The sequence below is a fragment of the Chaetomium globosum genome, genomic scaffold (assembly GCF_000143365.1).
Source record: "Chaetomium globosum CBS 148.51 scaffold_4 genomic scaffold, whole genome shotgun sequence".
Classification (NCBI taxonomy): Eukaryota; Fungi; Ascomycota; class Sordariomycetes; order Sordariales; family Chaetomiaceae; genus Chaetomium; species Chaetomium globosum.
Window position 1 is genome coordinate 372705 of NT_165979.1, and position 21179 is coordinate 393883.

General features: G+C 57.3%; 7 protein-coding genes across 7 annotated transcripts; 3 read left to right on the forward strand and 4 right to left on the reverse strand.

The window, feature by feature from the left end:
* Positions 1–343: 343 nt before the first annotated feature.
* CHGG_03833 (uncharacterized protein) lies at positions 344–2879 on the reverse strand (the record flags this gene model as incomplete). The annotated part of the gene is made up of 2 exons (XM_001223046.1): positions 344–2508; positions 2567–2879. The coding sequence occupies 2 exons, from the start codon at positions 2877–2879 to the stop codon at positions 344–346; spliced, it is 2478 nt and encodes an 825-aa protein (XP_001223047.1).
* A 1307-nt stretch (positions 2880–4186) lies between these two features.
* On the reverse strand, positions 4187–4382 carry CHGG_03834 (uncharacterized protein; the record flags this gene model as incomplete). Its single annotated transcript, XM_001223047.1, has 2 exons — positions 4187–4201; positions 4251–4382. The coding sequence occupies 2 exons, from the start codon at positions 4380–4382 to the stop codon at positions 4187–4189; spliced, it is 147 nt and encodes a 48-aa protein (XP_001223048.1).
* A 1700-nt stretch (positions 4383–6082) lies between these two features.
* On the reverse strand, positions 6083–7902 carry CHGG_03835 (uncharacterized protein; the record flags this gene model as incomplete). Its single annotated transcript, XM_001223048.1, has 2 exons — positions 6083–6202; positions 6643–7902. The coding sequence occupies 2 exons, from the start codon at positions 7900–7902 to the stop codon at positions 6083–6085; spliced, it is 1380 nt and encodes a 459-aa protein (XP_001223049.1).
* Positions 7903–10447: 2545 nt separating this feature from the next.
* On the forward strand, positions 10448–12742 carry CHGG_03836 (uncharacterized protein; the record flags this gene model as incomplete). Its single annotated transcript, XM_001223049.1, has 3 exons — positions 10448–12427; positions 12577–12633; positions 12737–12742. 3 exons carry the CDS (start codon positions 10448–10450, stop codon positions 12740–12742), a joined length of 2043 nt encoding a protein of 680 aa, XP_001223050.1.
* Positions 12743–13175: 433 nt separating this feature from the next.
* Positions 13176–15391, forward strand: CHGG_03837 (uncharacterized protein; the record flags this gene model as incomplete). The annotated part of the gene is made up of 3 exons (XM_001223050.1): positions 13176–13494; positions 13604–15266; positions 15346–15391. 3 exons carry the CDS (start codon positions 13176–13178, stop codon positions 15389–15391), a joined length of 2028 nt encoding a protein of 675 aa, XP_001223051.1.
* Positions 15392–16188: 797 nt separating this feature from the next.
* Positions 16189–17629, forward strand: CHGG_03838 (uncharacterized protein; the record flags this gene model as incomplete). The annotated part of the gene is made up of 5 exons (XM_001223051.1): positions 16189–16249; positions 16377–16734; positions 17064–17156; positions 17257–17418; positions 17509–17629. 5 exons carry the CDS (start codon positions 16189–16191, stop codon positions 17627–17629), a joined length of 795 nt encoding a protein of 264 aa, XP_001223052.1.
* Positions 17630–18867: 1238 nt separating this feature from the next.
* Positions 18868–20898, reverse strand: CHGG_03839 (uncharacterized protein; the record flags this gene model as incomplete). Its single annotated transcript, XM_001223052.1, has 4 exons — positions 18868–19812; positions 19916–20574; positions 20632–20727; positions 20778–20898. 4 exons carry the CDS (start codon positions 20896–20898, stop codon positions 18868–18870), a joined length of 1821 nt encoding a protein of 606 aa, XP_001223053.1.
* Positions 20899–21179: the final 281 nt, after the last annotated feature.

Sequence of the window (21179 nt, forward strand, 5' to 3'; positions counted from 1 at the left end):
TCCGCCCAAAACAAAAAACCATTAGGCTGCGCGAGACAGACAGTAGTTTTGCTGTTACTGGAACAGTTTCGAGGGGCGACAGCGAGCCCCTGCAAAGAAACGCCGGCCGATTGAACCCCAACCTTTCCCAAACGAAATAAAACCTGGGTGGTGTAATCCCCACCGTAAACCGTCTGCGTTTCGTGAAGCCATGCTGGCTTTTGATCCTTGATCATCATGGCAGTCCAAAAGATGGGAGAAATACTTCATGCTTCTTCTCGTTCCGTATCCAAAAAGAAACTCATACCCGTAATATTTGTGTTTGTCCACCCTGCACTTTTTTTTCTTGATGAGATGAATGACTTCATGCAACTGGTATTGTGGCAGCCTCCCGCTCGCGCTCGCTAGCACTCCCCACAGGTGTCGTCGTGGCCGAAACAATCCTCACCCCCTCGCTACCGTGAGCCTTGGTCTCACCTAGGGACTTGGCGTCGATGTGATGCTCGGAGGCGGTATCGAAATCTGTCTCGGCTGTCTGCGGCGTCGTGGGCTCTTTCTCCGAATCGCCTTCGACGGAGGAGGTGGGTTCAAGGGTCTGTGGGGTCGGGGGGACTGCGGAAGACGGCGAGGCGTTGAGGTCTTGGTTAGGGCTGGAACTTGAACCTGAGCTCAGCCGAGATGGGGAGGCGGTGTTGACCGCCACAGCGGTGCAGACCGAGGATGTGTTCTTGGTGTGTCGGGGGCTGGCGGGGCGTTGCGTGTGCGTGGGCGAGCCTTGGTCAGTTTCGGGGTGGGTGGGTTCTTGCGTGGTGATTGTCTCGTCGAGGGAGGTTCTGTTACTCTCGGCTCGTGACTCGATGGACAAAAAGGAGTTCCGAATGGGGCTCCTCAAAGATGAGACGTCGCCGTACTCGCTCCTGCTTCCTCTGGATGCGCGAGCGGGACTCCGCGCGGGGAGGGGAGGTGGTACTCGCTTCGGGATGGTCACAATCGCACCCTTGGCTTGAATTACGTGGGTGACTTGGGATCGCTGGATAGAAGTCCGGGCTGGTTGTGCCGAGGCAGTTGCGACCTCACAGACGACGGGCTCGTCTTCCTCATCGTCGTCGTCTTCGTCATCGGCGTCCTCGTCCTGTTCTTCGGCGGCCTTGGGGCTCGGGCCCTCGATTGGAGTGGGCGGAGTAACGGTCTGGCTGATTACCTCGGCGGTTTTCTCGTCCGTAGTCTTGACCTTTGTAGTGGTAATGGTGTCTGTAACCTTGATCTCCTTCGTTTCGATAGCCTGGACTGGTTCGGGTGCAGCTGGTACGGGCGCGACTGGCTCAATCGTCCTCCGCTTCAGTTTCTCAATAACGCTCGTGTCGACTTGGGTGTAGTCCACTTCCTCGGGTTCCACAACCGTGGGCAGCCTCTCAACAACGTCTTTTCCATCGTCGCTGTTAGGCCGGCTGAAAGTGGTGCTCGCCACATCCGTTTGAGTGCACGCATCCGTCAACGTGGTCGCCTGTGTCCGCGCTGACATGCAGCTGCCTCGGTTGCTTCTCGAGACGAACGTATCCATGCTCTGGCGGCTGAACCTCCCATACAACGGGCTGCTGGGGCTCGGCTGGTACTCGAACTGCGTGCTTACAGGCCGGAGCTTGGAGCCGGCCTCTCGAATTTCAATGCCCGCCATCTCTAGGCCGATGACACCGAACGGATCCGGATCGTTGGCGTCTGGTACGCCAAATGCTAGCTTGGTCGGCGAGGTGATGGACGCAATGGACTCCCTTGGGCTCTCGATATCGGCATCACCGGGCGCGGGCTGCTGCGCGAGCCAGTCCATCAACACCTTATCGTAGTCGGAGCGGCCCTCGGCGGCCTTGATGACCTCAAACAGGGGTCGCATCTGAGGTACGTTCTTAGGAATGTTACCCGCGAGAATGTCGAGAATGGTGACACCGGCGCAGTAGAACTTCTCATTCTCGTTGACGCGCTCCGTCACCATGGACCCGTCCAACCGCACTGCCTGATGCTTTCCTCTAGCCTTCACATAGGTCAAGACGGTCTCGCTGATCTCCTTCCACTTGATCTCGGGGTCCTGTGCTCCGGCCACAAGGAGCGGCCCCACGTCCAGGCTGACATCGGCTCCTAGAACTAACCTCGGGCGGGTGAAGAGCTCGAGGGTCTGTACGCTGTTGATTACCAATACGCAGTCGTAGATATCGACGCCCATTTCGAAAGCCAGTTCCGCCGTGTGTAGTATGATCGCAGAGGGTGGTGACCATGTCCCGTCGGCTTTGCGTGCCGTGATCAGGCCCGCGCCTCCGGAACCCGACATCCAGAGGCCGGACCGCATGCAGGAGAAGACTGCGAGGCCGACGGCATTTTGTATTATTCGCGGAGGGATCTTTTTTGTGACGTATTTTGGTGTTGGTTTCGGCTCTGCTGTATTCTCCTTGATTTGCTCGGTCTGCTCGGTTTGGTTGGCCTGGTTGTCCTGATCGGTCTCATCCGTCCCGTCGAATTCCTGCGAAAGGAAGCCGTCAACTGCGTCTCCGTTAGCCCAATTCCAAGACACACCACCCTCCCAAACACCGAGACCTACAGCAAAATGACTTGATGATCCTTGCGGCCTTGTCGCATTCCTTGTCGAGGCTCGTCGGCCAATAAGTTTCTCGGCCGTAGCGGGTGGGCGCGGTGGGTGCCGTCGAGATGCTGATTCGAGTGGCGGGCACGATCTTCTCGGCCCACCCAAAGACCTTAGTCAGGGCACCGGGTGCCTTGGGTGGCGCTGGTGCGGGGCTGTTGGCGGTGTTGGTCTTGTTGGTGGTATTCGTAGGAACGGGGGGTACGGGGGGTACGGGGGAACTGAATCTCGACCGGTCCCACGAGGGGAGCAGAGCCGAGACGCGATGCATGGTGAGTCGACCGCCCGGCGCCGCGAGCAGCTGTTCTCACCAAGCCCACGCTGTGTGTGTGTGATGTTCCGTCACGAACAAATTGGGCCGTTGCAGTCGAAGGAAGGGAGGAGGGTGGGGGGGAAGGCGGCAAACAGGGCGCCCTCGCTGTTTTCAATCAAGGGCCTGGGGCACTCCCCCGAACCAAGCCGAACCAGGCCACTGGAAAGGTTGACTAGTGACGTGGGCACCGCCGGCGATCCCGCGCAAACAGCCCAACAGCGCCAGCTAAAAAGCAAGCCCAGAGCCGACCTGACAGGGGGGTCTCTGTGCCTGGACCGAGCGTTTTGTTTCGCGGTTCGCCCACTTTCGCCCACTCGCAAGGTCGTTGGGTGTTCAGGTGCTGCTGCGCTCCTGCACGGCAATGACGATGGGCCTTCACGGTTACAGCGCAGGACAGTGGGGACCCGCAACTCTTTCCGCCCCCGGGTTGAGTGGTTGGGTAGTGTGGTATTCTTGATTTGATGGTGTGCAGCTCCCTTCTGTGCCTGACATCAATTGATTGTGCAAAAATTGATAGTTAATATGCGAAGGGCGGCGAAGATGGGCCCATAGTCAAGGCCATTGACATGGGTAAGGAGACGATCCCAGCGCCGTCGGGGCCGGTCCGCACGATCCAGCTGTCGATCAGAAGCCACAGCAGCGCTGGGTTTTCCGAGTTTGCGCCGCCCGGAGGGTATTTACATGGGAGCTAGGTAGGGAGAGAACAAAGGGGCGTCGAGACGGCCGCAGGATGAAGGGCAGGCAGAAGCAGGAAGTGGATGGATGGATGATGCAATCGGGAGTCGAAGTTCTGGCCAACAAAGCCGAGGTTGGGATGAATGCAAGTAACTTACCACATGAATAAGAACAAAATAAATAAATAACTAGTTAGTTAAATAAAATAAAATAAAATAAAAACCAACGATCCGAGCTCCCGGCCTAGCGTGGCTCCAACAGTTTCTTTGATCGACAACCTCTGCTTTACTCAGCCTCGCTCAGCTGCGATAAAGCAGTCCAGATCCCTGGATACGATCGATCCCAGCGCATTCTTTCGTTTCTCCACCGGCTAAGGGAAGAGTTTTGCTGCAGGGCTTCCAGAGAATATCATCAAAGCAATAAGCACTGTCGCTGCTGCTGACCCGGGCCAACCGAGAACAATCCGGGTATGCCTGTTTGTGATATGGATGTACCTAATGAGGTACATAGGTAAGATAGATACATCCCTGGGTACCTAGATTTTCTCCCGCCCTGTCTAAGGAGATGGCTCAAGCAACAACCTAAGAGCCTCACTCGATCACGGCCTGCGAGCCCGGTAGTTCAAGCGCAGAACAGGTACCGAAATCCCCACACCTGGTCCTGGCCCTGGCCTGGTTCATGCAATACCGTTTTCGAGTCAGGTCCACCCCGGCTGCTAGCCGAACCCACCGAGAGCCAGGCCCGAGCACAGGTGAGCTGGCGAGCCAGGCCCTTCCAGCGATCCATGGCGTCATGTGCTCTCCCATTTCTCATCGCCGACCTGCTCATCCTTCAGCATCGATCAGCCGACCGATACCAATTCTTATTGTACCACCCGGTCACGCCGGTTTTTTTATTAATTTTACTACAACATACAGAGCTTATCACCAATTTCCACGGAGGTAAAAAAGAGATACCCAGTGACCAGCATTGCCCGAGTGTCTCGGACAGGCGCATGTTGGGTGCATGGGACAGGCACTTGATGCAGGTGCAACATGCATGTGCCAATCATACTCACAACAGCAACACCAAAAAGTGCACCAAAGGGATAACTTCCATTCTTACTTCCAAGCCACAGCAACACCCGCTTTGACTCGCCCCTCCATGTTGGAGAGATCTACCATCCAGCGACCAGCTGATCGGTCCTTCTCATTTCTCATGCAAGAACCCAACATGGGAAGGCCAACAAGTAGCTATTTCGTAACCAACAAATCTCCGAGACTCGACGGTGCTCTTGCACATGTGACGAAAAAGAAATCAAGATCAAAGACGTGATTGAAGACACAAGCTGACAAGGCAAGTCCAGCCGCCTGTTGTTGCGCTTGTCCAACCAACAAACGCAGACAACGATGGCTCGATGAGACGCTCGTCAGCTTGCTTGGAACACCGCCTTGCTTTTTCGCCCCTCTCTTTCTCGGTGACTGCCTTCTCCGAGGCAGGTTTTCTTTCTTTTCCTCCTCCCCGCAAGGAATCCGTCGAGCCGTCGTCTCACCACGCAAGCCCCCAATCGGTTCTCAATCGTGGTTGGCTTGTTGGGTGCTGACCTGCGTCTGTGAGCTGCGGCCGGCTCGAGAGGCCAGAAAGTCTGCGGACATGTTTTTGAAACCAACCTACGAATACCTACCTACCTAAGCAGCCAGGTAACCATCAGAGCTGTTGCCGCGCTGCAATGGAACAGACCCGACAGCCGCACTCTACACTCTACACATCACCCACCCCCCTGACGGCGAAGTGCGGCATCCGAGTCTCATCAAGTTCAGCTCTTGGGGATTTTATCACATCTCCGCCCCCCCTTGTCTCACCGACGATTCAAGCCATGAACAGCAACCTAGAGATAGGTAGGCAGGTAGATAGACAGGCAACACCATACGTGACACCAGCCCCCGCAACTACCGGCATATCGCGTTGCAAGCCAGACAAACAAACAACCAGTTAGTTAGTTACTGCCCTACGTTCCACACTCGCCGAGCCTCCGAGCCTCCGCCCCTCCTATCATTACGTATGTCGAGTGTAGTGAAGTGTGAGACTTTGGCCCCCCCCGGACGAGGCTAACGCACGGCTGTGCTTGTGTGGTGTGGTGGTGCGGTGCAGTGTAGTATTGTGTGGCATGGTCCCGCGTCGTGCCGTCCGCCGACCGTTGGGCCGTTGCACTACGCCGTGCCGTTGCCGTTGCCGATTTGTATCGTCCTTTTTTTGTTTGGTTGCGCCGGGCGCGCAATGTAATAGTACAGATCAGTATATGTATGCTGTTCGAGCTGGGGGGCCCACACACTTCTCTCTCTCTAAGCACCGTGCATTTCTATATTGTCATTATATGTATGCATGCGAGAGGCCCGGCGGCGCTAGTTTTGTCTTGTGTAAGTGTTGAAACTTGTTGAGACTTGGACTTGTCATCCGGTTGGGGGACTCGAGTCGGCCGAGCTTTCGGCGTTATCTTTGCTCTCAGTTCAGTGTGAGGTAACCTCGGAGACAAGAGGGGTAACGTGGTGCGCCGCCCGTACCACGCCGGAGATGATGGCAGTCTGAGACCGCCGGGGGTGACCTCCATTGCGAGACTGTCTCTCCATCTGTGAGTGATCCGAGATTGGCAGCTGTTCATGGCACAGGGAAGTTTGGAAGGTTGAAGAGAGAAATAGAATTCTACTAAGAGGATGGATGCTATTTATGTCTACCGACAATTGCTTGCATTCTATCTAATATTGCGCCCGACACCGTTTAAAAAAAAAAAAAAAGCCGTAACCCCAAATCTAATGTGTTGCTGAACTGAAAAGCGTCGTAAGAGTCGTGAGTCGTGATATTTACATCCGTGTCGTGTATGTTGTTGTTGATGTTGTTGCAAGATTGATTATGTCGTATATGCCTTTTGGAAAATCACGATGACCGCCGCCAACGGGGGGAAGGAAAGCAGCACCACTAACTTGCCACCACCTCCCTCCCCAACCTCGGATACTCCCCCCCATCCACCAAAAACTTCTCCAGCCCCAAGCAATTCACCGTCTTAACGCACGCCGCCAGCCCCTCCCGGCGTTCCGCGCGCTGCTCCTCCTTCCCCCCCCAACACGATAGGCTCCCACTCATCATCCGTCACGGGGCTGAACAAATACACCTCACGCGAGCTAGCCATGTAGTCACCCGCAGCGGCGTCGCCCTCCATGTGGAAGCGGCCGAGGCGGGGCATCTTGCCGCGCAGGCCGGAGAAGAGGCCGCGGAAGGAGCCCTCGTGCAGGTGCACGCCGCCCATGCTACACTCGTCGGGCTTGGCCAGGCCGCGCCCGCCGAGCCGGAGCCGCTCCAGCGTCGCGCCGTGCCGGAGGATGAAGCTCTTGAGGTCGGCCTCGCTGCAGCTGATGCCCTCGAGCTTGAGGTCGGTCAGCTTGGCGTAGGTGAACTCGGGGGCGCCGCCGCAGCCGCCGCCGGGGAAGAGTGCGGCGAAGGAGAGGTGGAATTTTTGCATTGGTGAGTGGTAGTTGTGGAAGGCGAGGCTGAGGTGGGTCAGGTTGACGCTGTAGTGCAGCACGCCGCCGAGGCCGTTGATGGCGCGGTGCCGTGCCGAGGGCAGCAGATTGGCGGGCGTGTCGAGGACCAGGCTCAGGCGGGACAGGCTGGAGAAGGAGCGCGCGCAGTCGAACCAGTGGCGGCGGTCGTTGGCCAGGCGGAAGATCTCGAGCGGGAGCTGGTCGATGGAGAGCGAGGACAGGCGCATGTGGCGGATCGCCGAGACGATGGCGTTCATGTTTTTGCAGACCTGGTTGCGGTCGGGCTTGCGGCCGATGCCGGCCTGGAAGACTTCCTGGAGGAGGGGGATGTCATAGGGGCATTTCGTGAGGGTGATCTCGAGGTCTTTGAGGTTCGGCAGCCGCTTGAAGGCCTCCTCGACGGTGGTGGAGCGGGAGTGGAAGGGCGGGAGCTTGCGGGCGGTCTCTTCCAGCTCGTAGTACCGGACCCAGGCATCTTGGAGAAGCGCATTGCGCTCTTCGGACTCCTCAAAGTAGTGCTGGAAGAAGGAGGTGTGGCGGGCGGTGTACTCGTCGACTTTGGTGAAGTTGAAGGTGAGGGACCGGATGCTGCCGCGGAGACGGTCGTGGCCGGCGATGGAGCGCAGGCGCGAGATGTCGTCTCGCCACTCGACGGCGTTGAAGTGCGGCTCGATAAGGTATTCGTAGCCTACGTCGGCATACCTGCCCGACGCTAGACGGAGGGCTCTTACAGACGGGCCATCGCAGTATTGATAGACGAGTTGGACCAGCTCGACGGGAAGGGAGTCCATACTGGCACGACGAGAACCACCAATAGCCAAAGACGATCAGCTGCGCCCATCGGATCGAGGAGCTGCAGGACAGACGGCAGGAACCGACGTGAAGACTGAAATAAAGTATGGGTGGGATATGTAGGTACATGGGACGATCGATGGGCGAGAAGACCGACTTATACACCGCCAAGCAGAGCTTGCGTTTTTGCGTCTGACAAAGACTTCGACCAATCACTCGGCTGTGACAGCGCCGACCATCAGCTTTTGCCGGGGAGACAGGCATGCAGAACCTGAAAATCGTGCCCTGGAGCCCCGCTGCCCCTTGCGTTAGTTGGGCAGTTTGGCACGCTGGCACGTTGGCGGTGCATCGGGAACCCAAGAAACGAGGCAAAAGAGGCACCGCACCGACACCGAAAAATCTACAGAGGGGCAAGAAGTCGGTGAGCTCAAGACAGGCCAGGGGGGGCAGACCACGACACACACGACCGCTGGTCCCGTTCAGGGCCAGGCCTCCCGGAGAAACAGGGGAGCAGGTGCATTAGCGGCCAGTTACAGGGCCCGCCGCTCGAGCACATCTGCAAGCCACGACAGGGCCACATGGAATTGCTGGGTCCGGGTGGATTCCCAGCGACGAAGTGCGGACCGCTGGGTCCCGAAAGAGCGGACTGGCGGTGGGCGGTGAGCAGCAACGGGCCCGCCCCCGTGTGACGGAAAGGAGGTGTGACGGATGCAACGCGCCGCTGGCCGCCTTTTCTGCGATCGACTCATCGACTCGGTGTGCATACAAATTAGGAATGAACATGTCGACTTGACTCCTGCTGTGCCTGGGCAGCACGTGAAGAGGCGCCGATGTGGGTGTGAGCTGTGATCACCCGCCGTCTGATCGCGGATCTGAGTTAACGGGGGGGTCGTTGCTTCCAGAAGGTTTCCAGGTCGGTGGACTGTGTAAGCAGTGCAGGCGAGCTGACGAGAGACCGACTGCACAGCTGTCAAGGCGGCTCTTTTACTCCCGGCTGTGAGTACGCCCGACGGGAGAACTCGGTGATCTGGTTCCATCAGCTGCTGAGAAAGCCCTCGGGTAGCACTCAAAAGAACAACTGAAACCATCTAGTTAGGTCACGGAGAGAGAGAGAGGTGCCCGAGTCGAATGGCGGAGAAGGAACACAATTTCCCCAAAAGGCGGGCAGCGCACCCGACAGAAAGATAGTTCATGCCCCGCATGCCGAGAGGTGTCGATTTGCGCAACACCAACGGGCATTGGACGCAGTTGATGTCTTACTGGCTTGCTTTCTCCATTCGCCGGGTCAGGCACGCGTCGCATCTTTTACACCGACTGGGAAGCTCAAGCTCGCCATCCCCGCCACCGGTTGCCGATACTCGGTCGGGGACGTGGAAGCTTGCCAAATTCGGACGGTCGGCCAGAAGAAGAAACGAGTCAGCTGGGGGCGAGGCTGGTGCATTCCCGAATGTTGAATGTTGAAAGTTGAAGGTTGAAGGCGAACATACGAAGCATCCGCATGAAGGCTCATGCATGCAATGATGTAAGTTGTAACTCCTGTCGCTGCTGAGGCTAACGTCGGGCTTGTCTCCAGCGGAAACAAAGAACCCAGACATGCATCCTCGAATCTGAGATATGATGGAGCCTTTTATGAGATACGAGCTGACACATTTTGAGAGTGACGGTGGCGGTAACTATTGCCTTGCAGCAGTGCAGCCCGGCGTCCAAGGAAATGTGGCAACGGTGAACTCATGTTAGGTACCTAGGCAGTTTGGTCCCGAGTTACAGTCAGCATCCCTCTGGCTAAAGTCGAATTCCAAAAGGGACCAAAAAAATCAAGAAAAGAGACAGAAGTAAAAGAAACCAAGAAAAGAAAAGGAGGTAACGGAAACCGAGCAAGATAAATTAGATAAAATGAATCAAAGTAGAAAGTAGTGGCTTCCGAATGGCTTTCTTTTCGTTCCTCTGGTCGAAGGTTTCGTCGACCAAGGTACCTTAGGTACGAAAGTACCCTGGAGTTCCCTGTACCTTGGAGTTCCCCGGTTTCAAAAGTGAATGACAACTTCCATGGCACCAAGCTCGCTGTCGGCCTCAACCAAGGGAAGCAACTTGGTCAATTACGCGATTCAAACCTACTGAAATGGAGCTGTTCAAACGCGTTAAACTCAGCGATCTGAATGTAGTTAGATTTAGCGATTTAAATGCTGCTGAATTGATCAAAATCAACGTGTTTTGTAGTGTTGAGAGAGCTGTGGTGATTGTTGGCTTGCAAGGCCTGATAACCTTCCTTCCTCGGTACCTGCCAGTACGCTGTGGGTGGTCTGGGCTTGGCGCCAAGCGCCATTCACATGGAGACCGGCAAGCCGCACAGACCCATAAACTTAGTCATGAATTAAACCCCGACGGAATCTTAACCTCCAACAAACATCTGGGGCTTACCTAGCAACCGACCGACGTCAACATGCTCAAACATCACCGCGGGACGTATCGATAGCGCATTACCGGAATAAATCGAACACACAGTATGGTACTATCAAAACAGGACGCACCGGTAGACCGTACGTCATGGGGTTCGCAGACCTGCTCGGTGCTTCCTCAGTGGAGACCGGCGGGAGGTCGAGCATGGCGCCGTCCGAGAGCACCTCCTCACTCTCGATGACGTTGAGCTTGGAGGAGACGGCTGTCGCCACTTCTGGGTACACCGTGGACGAAGGTCACCTGATACTCGAACCAGAACGGCCCGACCTAAGGGAACTCAATTCTTGCCTCGACGCGCTTGCTGCAATCTTCCCCAACATCCAAATCGAGGTTTTTCGGGACATGCTCGCCAGCTTCGACGGCGAATCCAGATTATCTCTTGTTGCAGACGAATTATTGAAGAACGACATTTCGTGGGTCAAGGGCCGTTGGAGAGTCGCGACCGAACCCGGTCAAGCAGAAGAAGAGTTGGTTCCCAAGAAAGAGACTTTTAGGAGCCCCCAATACAAGCAAGCCGCGAAGAGCCTCGCCTGGCACGAGTTCAAGGGACTCTCTCGTTCGGCCATCAACGCTGTTCTAGCCGAGAACAACTATTCCTACCTCGACGCGCGCCAGACACTGGTTGACCTCTCGTCCAAATCGTGGCGCTTCACCATTTCCTCGCTCTTTCGACGCCGGAAACCCGTGTCAACCACCGACGCTAAGAACCATCCCCTGGTGATCTGGAAGCCGACAGGCCAGGGCTCAACAATACCCACACTCAGATCAACCGGCAACGCCGAGCTCGACCAAGAGCTTTTTGCAGTACTCATTGCACCCCTCAGAAAACAAGCACGAGCTGCCCGCGAGGCGGAGGATTACAAGATGGCCTCGCGTCTGAACAACTTGGAGGCAGAGCAGACCGGCAGCATGTTCGAATGTGCGTGCTGCTTTGACGAGGGTGTTTTCGAAGAGTTCACTTCGTGCAATGACCGCGGCCACATGCTGTGCTTCCGGTGCGTGCAACACAGCGCCTCAGAAGCCGTTTTCGGCCAGGGCTGGCAACGCAGCATCAACCAAGAGACTGGAGGCCTTCGGTGCATCGCCGTCGACTCCGAGGGATGCACAGGCCACATTTGCAACGAGCAATTCGAACGGGCGGTGCTCCAGGCAGATAACGGTCCCGAACTTCTACGCCAGCTACAGGACCGCGTCGCGGAATACAGCCTTGCGGCGAGCAACCTCCCGTTTGCCCGTTGTCCCTTTTGTGGCTACGCCGAGGTGGACGAAACCTACCAGCCCGTGACCCGGTCAGACTTCTGCCCCCGGATCAACGAGGTCAACGGGTATCTCCTCGCCATTTTGGGCTTCTTCTGCATGCCTTTCCTCGCCATTTTGGGCCTCTGCTGCATCCCTTTGGTGCCGCTCCTGGTCCTTGCTAACATGCCGGTTATTTTCTTCCTCGTCGTCCTTATCACGACGACTCTCTTCGACAATATGATCGTTTACTGTTTTAGGCGCTTCGTATCCGAGATGCGCGAGGCCGTCATCCGCCGTCGTGAGCGCAATCGTGGACTACAATTTAACTGCCGAAGACCTGGTTGCGAGCGCAAGTCTTGTCTGTCTTGCGAGAAGGGTTGGGCAGACGTGCATGTGTGTCATGTGGACACGCTTGACGCGCTGCGCACCCAGATCGAGCAGGCCATGAGCCTGGCCATCAAGCGAGTGTGCCCGCGCTGCAACACGTCGTTTGTCAGGAGCTCGGGCTGCAATAAGATGACTTGCCCCTGCGGGTACGAGATGTGCTACATCTGCCGCCAAGACATCAGCGGCAAAGGCCCTCATGGCAGTTACCAGCACTTTTGCAACCACTTCTGGGCCGATCCAACCAAGAAAAAATGCACCGAATGCACCCGGTGCACCCTGTACCAGGTGGAAGACGAGGAGGCGGTCTTACGCAAAGCGAGAGAGGAAGCCGAGCGCAGGTGGAGGTCGACGGAAGCAAGAGAGCTGTCTAGGGCGGAGACGGTGTACTTGGAGAGATGGATGCTGCCGCCGTCAACGAATTGGGGCCTGGGTGCGGCAATTGTAAACCACAGACTCCCAAGGTTATCCGATTTCTGCGACGTGCTTCTAATGACCCTTTTCGCACCATCGCCATGAGATGGACAGGCTACGGGGTACAGGATGCATGAGGTTGGCAAGGACATTGGCTAGACAATTGTCTACATTTACAGAAAGCGGGTTTGGCTGGGTACGCATGTACCCGTTATTACGGTGATTCCACCCATTCTGTAGGTAGCTAGGCAAGTAGATTGACCAGATTGACCAGACTGACCAAATTGACCAGATTAACTAGTTAGTTAACCAAATTGACCAGATTGACTTATGTAATAGTTATGAAATTGAAATGTTAACTAGTTAACTAGTTAACTAACTAACTAGGTACCAAAATATTTCTCATCCCATTGCCCCCAATGACGCGTGCACGCGCCGCTACAACCACAGTGTTAACTCCTGTTTGCAACTGCGGCCCAGCTGCCCGGACTGCACTACCGACCTGGGTTGGTCGTCCGTCCGCTGTACGGATTAAGGTATCGGTATCTGCACAACTCACACAACCCACCGCGACCCGCCGCGACAACAAAACATCAATTAACCCCGTGCTGCCGCGCAAACCACCACCAGGCCACTCTTTTACGATTCCCCAACCCCCAGAACAATCTCTTTTTCCATTGCGCCGCGTTGCGCATCCACCTCACCTCGCCCAGTCAATCATCCATCACTACACCACACCACACCACAACCGGTCGGGACTATCACCGCCGCCGCCGCCATGTCGAGCCAGACGGGCAAGTGGCGCGAAGAGCAGGTCCTCGTCGTCTGCCCCGGCAGCCAGACCACCCTCGCCCAGCTCGGCTGCAACGAGTTGACCCCGCCCGTGCACCGCTTCCCCACGCGCATGTTCCGCGACGAGGAGTCGGGCGATTGGAGGGCCCATCATACGTTCAAGAGGAAGAAGGCGGGGGGTGCTGCGGGTGCGGGTGCTGCTGGGGCGGGTGCTGATGTGGGTGCTGGGGCTGGGGCTGGGGAGGAGGAGTGGGAGTATGTGGAGGATATGGACTCGGCGGAGGGTGCGGTCTATCCGATTCAGGGTGCGTTTATTTGCTCTCTTCCTTTTTTTTTTTTTTGACACTACCTATGCTTGGTGCGATTGCGATTGGGGTTGTGGGAGTGTGTTTCTGACAATGGCGTCCTCTACAGCCGGCCGCATCGCAAACATGGAGGCCTTCCTCGCCTTCCTCGAGCACGTCCACGCCCAGCTCACCACCACCTACCACAACACACCGGTCATGCTCATGGCCTCCCCGCAGTGGACCCGCCCCGACTGCGAGACCATCACCCGCTACGTCTTCGAGAAGACCAAGACCCCCGCCCTCTGCCTCATCCACAGCGGCATCGCCACCCAGTACGGCCTGAAGTGGCCCAACATGACAGTCGTCGACGTCGGCTTCGAGAAGGTTGACGTCACGTGTATCTACGACGGCCGCGTGGTTTCGCAGAGGGATGTTGGGTCCGCCGAAGGGGCCAGTGGCGGGGAAGCTTTTACGAAGCGGCTGGTCAAGCTGCTGGAAGCGAAGGGGTTCGACCACGAGATGGCCGAGCAGCTAAAGAAGAGCGCCATCTGCGAGGTGCTGCCGTATGCGCCCGAACAGCCGGGATTGATGGAGCTGCCGACAGAGACAGACAATGCGCCTCTAGCTGCAGCGGCGGCACCAGCCAGCGAGGGACTAAAAATTGCAGAGCCGAGGAGTGGTGTACCGGTCGCGGATGACGAGCTTGGAGTGAATGGCGAGGCAAAAGACACCGAAGATGATGGTGTGCTAGATGTCGCGAACATTGTGGTGAGCGGGCAAACCAGGGAATTTCTAGCCAAGAAGGAAAAGGAGAAGGCCGAGAAGGGGAAGCCTGGGCGGAAACCGAAGGATAAGGAGAACGCCGCCGCCGATGCTACCAAAGCAGCCAGACTACCCAACTCGAAAAGATTCCGAACCTTGTTCCACTACGAAGAGGTGATCACGGAGGATGTCCCGGTTGCCCAGCCGGCCAAAGATGACGGTGTCAAAGAGGCCGCCGCAGCCGAGGGGGCGACAGAAGGTGAAGGCGAAACTGGGGAGGCACCCAAGGCAGAAACGGCCACTGAGGAACAACCCCAGCCCTCCGACGCCCAACCAACAGAAACCGCCACAACAGCGACGGAGCGGGTGACCCGGCGCGTGCGCCGCGATATTGAGATCGGCCTGGAACGCTTCCAATTCGCCGACCGTGCCGAAATCGACCGCATCGTGATGGCCATCTACAACGCCATTCAGAGCATCGAGGAGATGTACATGCGCCCCGGCTGCTGGGAGAACATCGTCTTCGTCGGCAACGGCGCCCGCATCCGCGGCCTCCGCGACAACATCCTGCAAACACTACAGGCGCGCCACCTCGTCTCCCCTAGCTCTGCCACCATGTTCACTTCGGAGCTTCCTTCCAACATCGGGACGCCCTCGGGAACCGGCTCGCAGACACCCACCTCCTCCTTCGCCGGAGCCCCGCACCCGCTCCCCACCACCAGCAACGTCAACCCCCTTCTGCAGGCGGCGACCACGGCGAACCTGGGCGTGCCCGGTGCCAACGTGGCGGTCTCCAGCGCGGGCGACGCCGCCAACAGCACGAGCCACCACTTCCACAGCCAGACGCCGACTAACATTCGCCTGGCGCCGCTGCCGGCCTATCTTACCGAGTGGACCAAGCACGGCTTTGAGGAGGCCATGTTCCTGGGCGCTCAGGTCGCGGCGCGCCTGGCGTTTTGCATACATAACTTGGACGCGCAGGGGTTGGAGGCGCAGCGGCTGATGAGTTTGAGTCGCGTTGATTATAAGTGAGTTTTTTTTGTTTTTTTTTTCTGATGTGTTTCGTGGTTGGTCTTGGGATGCATTGTATGCTGACATTGGTGACAGTGAACTGGGCCCTAAGGGGATTCGGTCGCATTCTATGCTTGCGTGAGGCATGGCGGGGGATAGACGTCGCAGTTTCGATAGCGCAGCATTGGTTATCCCCAGTGTCTGGAGTTTGGGGCAAAAGTCGTTTCAGGAGTGGTGTGGTGGACAGGCGCAGTTGGTATTGTTTTAGGTGCTGTATAACCAACCTGAGGTAGTTCCATGCGGGAGCTGAATGTGTTGTCTGGCCGGCCGTGTTTGAGGCCATGTGGCCGAGGGGCGTCAGCGATAGCTTCATACCCTACGGTGCTCCCATTGCCAATGGCCGGACATTCTGTAATTTGTATTTTGCTACCAACGCCGCTGCCACCAATCTAGCAGGAACAATACTTTACTGGCTGGGGTTGAGGGCTGCCTCTCATCCCTTGCCTTTCCAGTTACACTTGGCGTTTCCACACAACGAACGGGCTTCGAGCCAACTCGAGGCGAAAAGAGGCGCAGAAGCTATGATGCCAAAAACGCCCCATATCGTGTCTTAACCACGCAAACACCGAGTGTTGGAATGTCTGGTAACAAAGGTCACTCGGACCCAACTATAGCCCAAGCTGAGCAAGCCCGGTCACGCTCGGCTACCCAACTCCCACCTCAGAATTACTTTGCCCCTTTATCAACCAACAACGCAACGACCCCGGTGGCTTCAAACTATTATTTCATAAAGAACGGCAATGGACGGGGTCAATTGGGATCCCAAGGTACCATACTTCATGTTCAGATATAAAGACCTCAGTCCCACCCCTCATCCGAACCCACGTCCCCTACGAAAGACCACACCCTTTTTACTCTCTAGCCCCGTGAACTCGAACCATGTCCGACCTTGACCACTATACTTACTACCTCCCACACGCTCCCAAGCCGGGCGTGGAAGGTCATGGACGATGGCTTTGTATAGCCTTCACAGATGCGAACCCGCAAGAAACGGAATTCGAAAAACGGCAAGACATCCCACTTCTACGCTCAAGACAGCTTCTCATACACGCCTCTCTACACATCAGCTAACCTCCCCTCGTATAGATTCGAGATTGGCTTTTACGCCACCGAAGACCCCAACGACCCCAGCATAGAGGGCACCGTCTACGAGTTCCGCGAGGGTGGGTTCTGGACCGACGAGTGCTGCGTCCGGGACAAGACGTACATCTTCCCCCACGCCCGCATTGCGTACGATGTTGAGATTGGGGAAGCCCTGGTCGATCGGGTCTTTGCCGGCCCCGGCACCACATGCCATTCGTGGCTGAAGGAGGCGATTACAGTGCTGGGGAAATACGATTTCTTTGTGGAAGGGGATCTTGGGTTGGGGGATCTGGAGATGGACCGCAGGAAGGTTGAGCAGCGGCTTGGGGTGAGGGAGGGTTGGTGAGACGATCTTTGGGTGGCATGGGATCACGAGGCATACTGCGACACACAATCTCTTCTCTTGCTAGCGACTGGTATAATTATAGAGGAAAGCTGTTTGAACTAAACCCTCCCTTATAGCCCCTTGATCAAGTGAAAAGGGGATAAGGTTCAGAAGGGTTAGGGTTGGCCGAGGTTACTCACCCCGGCTCCCATCGGCGCCTGCTCCGTGACTCAACCATGACCATCCCTTCCTTCTTCCCTCTCACACCCACCCCAGATCTCTTTTCATCCCACTGCTTTTATCCCCCAGCACTCCCCACCACCACCCCTACCATGACCACCCGCAGGCTCATCTCCTCCGGCTCGGCCTTCGAAGCCCAGATCGGCTACTCCCGCGCCGTCGTCTCGGGGGACATGGTCTTCGTGTCGGGTTGCACGGGGTAAGCCCTTTCCTTCTTTTATGCCACGGCCTTGCCAGAACAGTCCGACCGTGCCTGTAGCGCTTTTCAGGTTACTCATGATATAACCCCCCAAAAACAGATACGACTACAAGACGGGCGCCATCTCAGACGACGTGGCCGAGCAGGCCGAGCAATGCATGCAGAATATTGCTGCGGCGCTGACTGAGGCGGGGGCTGGGATGGGGGATGTGGTGAGGGTGCAGTATACCCTGCCGGATAGGCGGGATTTTGAGAAGACGTGGTAAGTTGTGGCCCGGGGGTTGTGGTGGCAGCTGCCGTTCTTTGGGGATGGTGCTAGTGGTGGTGGCACAGGATGGCTAACAAAGTTTAGGCCGGTTCTGAAGAAATGGTTTGGGGACGTCCGGCCCGCGGCGACTATGGTTCAGGCTGGGTTGATGGAGGAGGCGATGAAGATTGAGATTGAGGTGACGGCGAAGAAAGAGGATGTTTAGGAAGGGAGGGACTGCTATGGAAGGGGGCTGTTGTGGAAGGAAGTTGCGGTGGAAGGGTGATTTCGAGGCACAATAGCATGGATGGTCGACCCCTGATATAAAAACATGCATGAACATTAAGCTGCGTATCATTCGTATACCGTCAATATTGACGAGTGGACCCCAACAGCGCCGGATTACAACCATAGCTACCCAGCCCAAAAAGCCGACACCTACACGCATCATCATTGAAACCCACCAAAGGAGTGACCATACCCGTAACAACGTCCTCCAGTACAATCACCCCATATTCCCCCCATCTACAACATCAAACCCCCAAATCCCAACTTACCTATTCAGCCACCCCCTCTCGGCGGCTTACTCTCCTCGCCCCCACTAATATCCTCCGAGAAAACACTCCTCCTCAACGGACTCCCCGGCCCCTGCTGCTGCTGCCCCTGCCCCTGCCCAGCCAACGGCCTCGCACTCAAATAATCGACCCCCTCGCCCGGCCCCGCCGTCGCCGTCGGCGGCGACACCACCGCCGGGCTCTCAGCCACCATGGCACTCACCCCCCTACTATCCACCCCGCCCCCGCCCCCGCCCGCCCCAATCCCATACACCCCCGCGCCCGTCCCGGCACTAAGCGCACTCACACCGCTAAGCATCCGCTCGCGCTCGCGCTCGCGCTCACTACCGGCGCCGTTCCCGTTCCCACCGTTCCCATTCCCCGGCGCGCCGCCGCCCCCCGCCCCGGGCGCCGTCGTAACCGACGACACGGTGGTATCACTGATCTGCCTCAGATGGGCGCGGTCGCGCTCGGACAGGTTCGAGATGCCCGAGAGGACCTTTTTTGCTTGCAGACCGAGGCTCGAGGTGATTATGCCCCGCGATGGGGGAGGCCCCCGCGGTGGTAGTGCCAGTCGGGGAGGTGGTGGGCGCTGGTGGCGCCGCGGCCGAGGGCGTCCGAGTCCGGGCGGTAGAAGATGGGGGAATCGACTTCGCCGGCGGCGGGGGGGATGGGCGGTTAGGTGGGGTGGGGGGGGGGGGAGGGGGAGGGTGCGGATGCGGTTGCGGATACGGAGGCGTGGTCGGTTTGGTGGGTGGAGGGGTAGTGGGTGTTATTGTTGAGGGAGGCGGTGGTGGCGGCGGCGGCGGTGGGGGAGAGAGCGGCGGAGTGCAGTTCGGCTGGGTGGGAAGTTGTCTTTGGGAGGGGGGTTAGTAGGGGGTCGGTTGGGGGAAGGGTTGGGGGAAGGGGTTTACCTGAGTAGCTCGGCTATTTGCCCGGTGTCCATCATCTCGGCGATAGACATCGGGGGTGCGGCGCCGGTGACGCTGCTGTCGACTTCTGTCGAGCTCACAGGCAAATACTCGGATGAATTGGTGAGGGTCGGTGTCTTGACCTCGGTAGGCTGGCCGCGCAGCCACGACGCGATGCGATTGCCGTTGGTGTCCTCGGTGCCGGCTTCGCTAGCGGTACCGCTGCGGCGCAGTAGTCTGCGGCGGCGCCAGAGGAGGATCAGGACCGCTACCATAGTCAAGAAGACTAGACCCAGGACAACACCGAGCACCGGGGGGAGGTATGAGGGGAGGCCTCCTCCGCTATCGCCTCCGTCGTCGGGGGGCGGGGCATCCGGATTAGTGTTATTGGCTGGGCCGACCGAGGCATACGGGTAGAATGTCGTGATCTTGCTCATCGGATACTGTTCATTGAAGATGCCCGCAAGCTCTGTCGCATCCCACGAGGGGCTCGGGGTCGTGGCCGTGGCGCCCCCGGTGCCGGACCCGCCGATCTTGTCAACGACGGCGCTGGGGATGGTGTAGTTGGCATACACTGCAGGGTCATACCGCGTGAGCCATTTCCCAGTAGTGAGGTTGAACACCCTGATTGTCTCGTCAAGACATTTTGGGACAGCCGCCGTCAGGCCTTGGTAGCCTCCGATGGCCAGCATCTGGTCGGGGTATGGCGTGACGCACTTGTGCCCGGCGCGTCCATCTGCGCCACCGGTCGCCAACTTGACCCAGGTAAACGACGGCAACGACAGGACCCAAACGTCGCTACTAAAGGGTTTCGTCGAATCCAGGCCATCGTAGCCGCCGTAGTAGTAGATGTTGAAGCTTGAACCGTCCTGCGCACGAGCTACGACGGCGCAACCGCGGGTGAGCTGACCCGGGCCGCCGACTGTCCTCTGGCTATGCCATTTCTCGCTGTCCACGTCATAAATGTCGATAGTCGACATAAACCCGGGGCTTCGCCGTCTCTGTTCAGGTCAGCGCAGAAATACGAGATAGAATAGAAATACTTACGCTGGCTGTCTCATTGGCTGATATCGCGAATGCGGAGGCGAAATCAGGATACACGACGCCCCCTAGAGCCACAAGTATCCCGCGGCGGCCGACGGGCACCCAGACGAGTTCCGGGTTTGCTCGACCTTCGATGCCCGGCGACAGCGTGTCATTTTTGAAGGTTTCGAACCGCTGCCTCTCCATATTTAGCGTGATGAGGGTGTTTGAGACCTCGGTGGCGTCGAACGAGCTATTGTCGTTGGCCCCCGGTTTATAGATCTTGCCCCAGGTTGCAGAGCGCATCCCGGAGAAATACCACGCTAAGTTCTCCGAGGGTGCGCTCGCAGCGCCCCCGTAGGTAATGTAGCGGGTCATGTTCCCTCCAAGTGCCTTGGAATTGAAGGGCTGGTTCAACGGTCGTTCTGGTCCGTACAGGTACTTTTCGTAGTAAAGCACCTCGTTCCCTGGCGGGTCCGGGGTCGTATGTGGACGCCCCATCAGGCCGCCGTAGAGAAAGAACTCGGCATCGTTGCCGAGGAGGGCGCCGTCCTCGTAAGTCGGAGCGCGGGGGTTGGTACCCCCGCCTCCAGTTTCGATCACTCCCAAGATGGCCGAAATGTTGTCGGATGTCTCAACCGGTGTGCTGAAGTTGAGGGTGTACATGTGGCCAAGTGGGTTAACTGTGAAGAATCAATATATATCTCTGTTTAGCAGCACATCCCCGGTAAGATACTCACGATCGTCTTTGAGTCTCTCCGTTCTTCCGTCGACGAACTTAGGTGACCACCATAGATTCCCGCCGTCCAAGTATACTGTGTCCCGGAGGACGGCCGCTAGGTGGAGTTAGAAACAATAAAAACATGATATTGCCGACAAAGCCCACCTCGAAGCTGTTGCCATTGACATATTGTCGTGCTGATTTGGTCGGACTCCCACAGTGCTTGGCCGAGGACGACCGAGGCCGAGACTGTCAACACGGCGAAGAGATCCGGTCCGGCACACATGTTACCCTAAGAAATATTTTACGCTTGTATTCAAGTGACAAAGACTTCTGCTCCCATGACTCAATGAACATCCAAAACAGGAGCCCCCGGAACTTATCCTGCTCTATGCCATCACACCAGCGCTACGTTTCCCCGTAGAAGATCCACGAATGTCAAGCATTAACTGGGGTTGAGAACAACAACAATAGACACACCTCAGCCCACACTTCGTGACGGATGGTTTTGAGCCCAAAACAGTGAAGAGGGTGCCGAAGCAGAACCCCCTGGGGATCCGGCTTTCT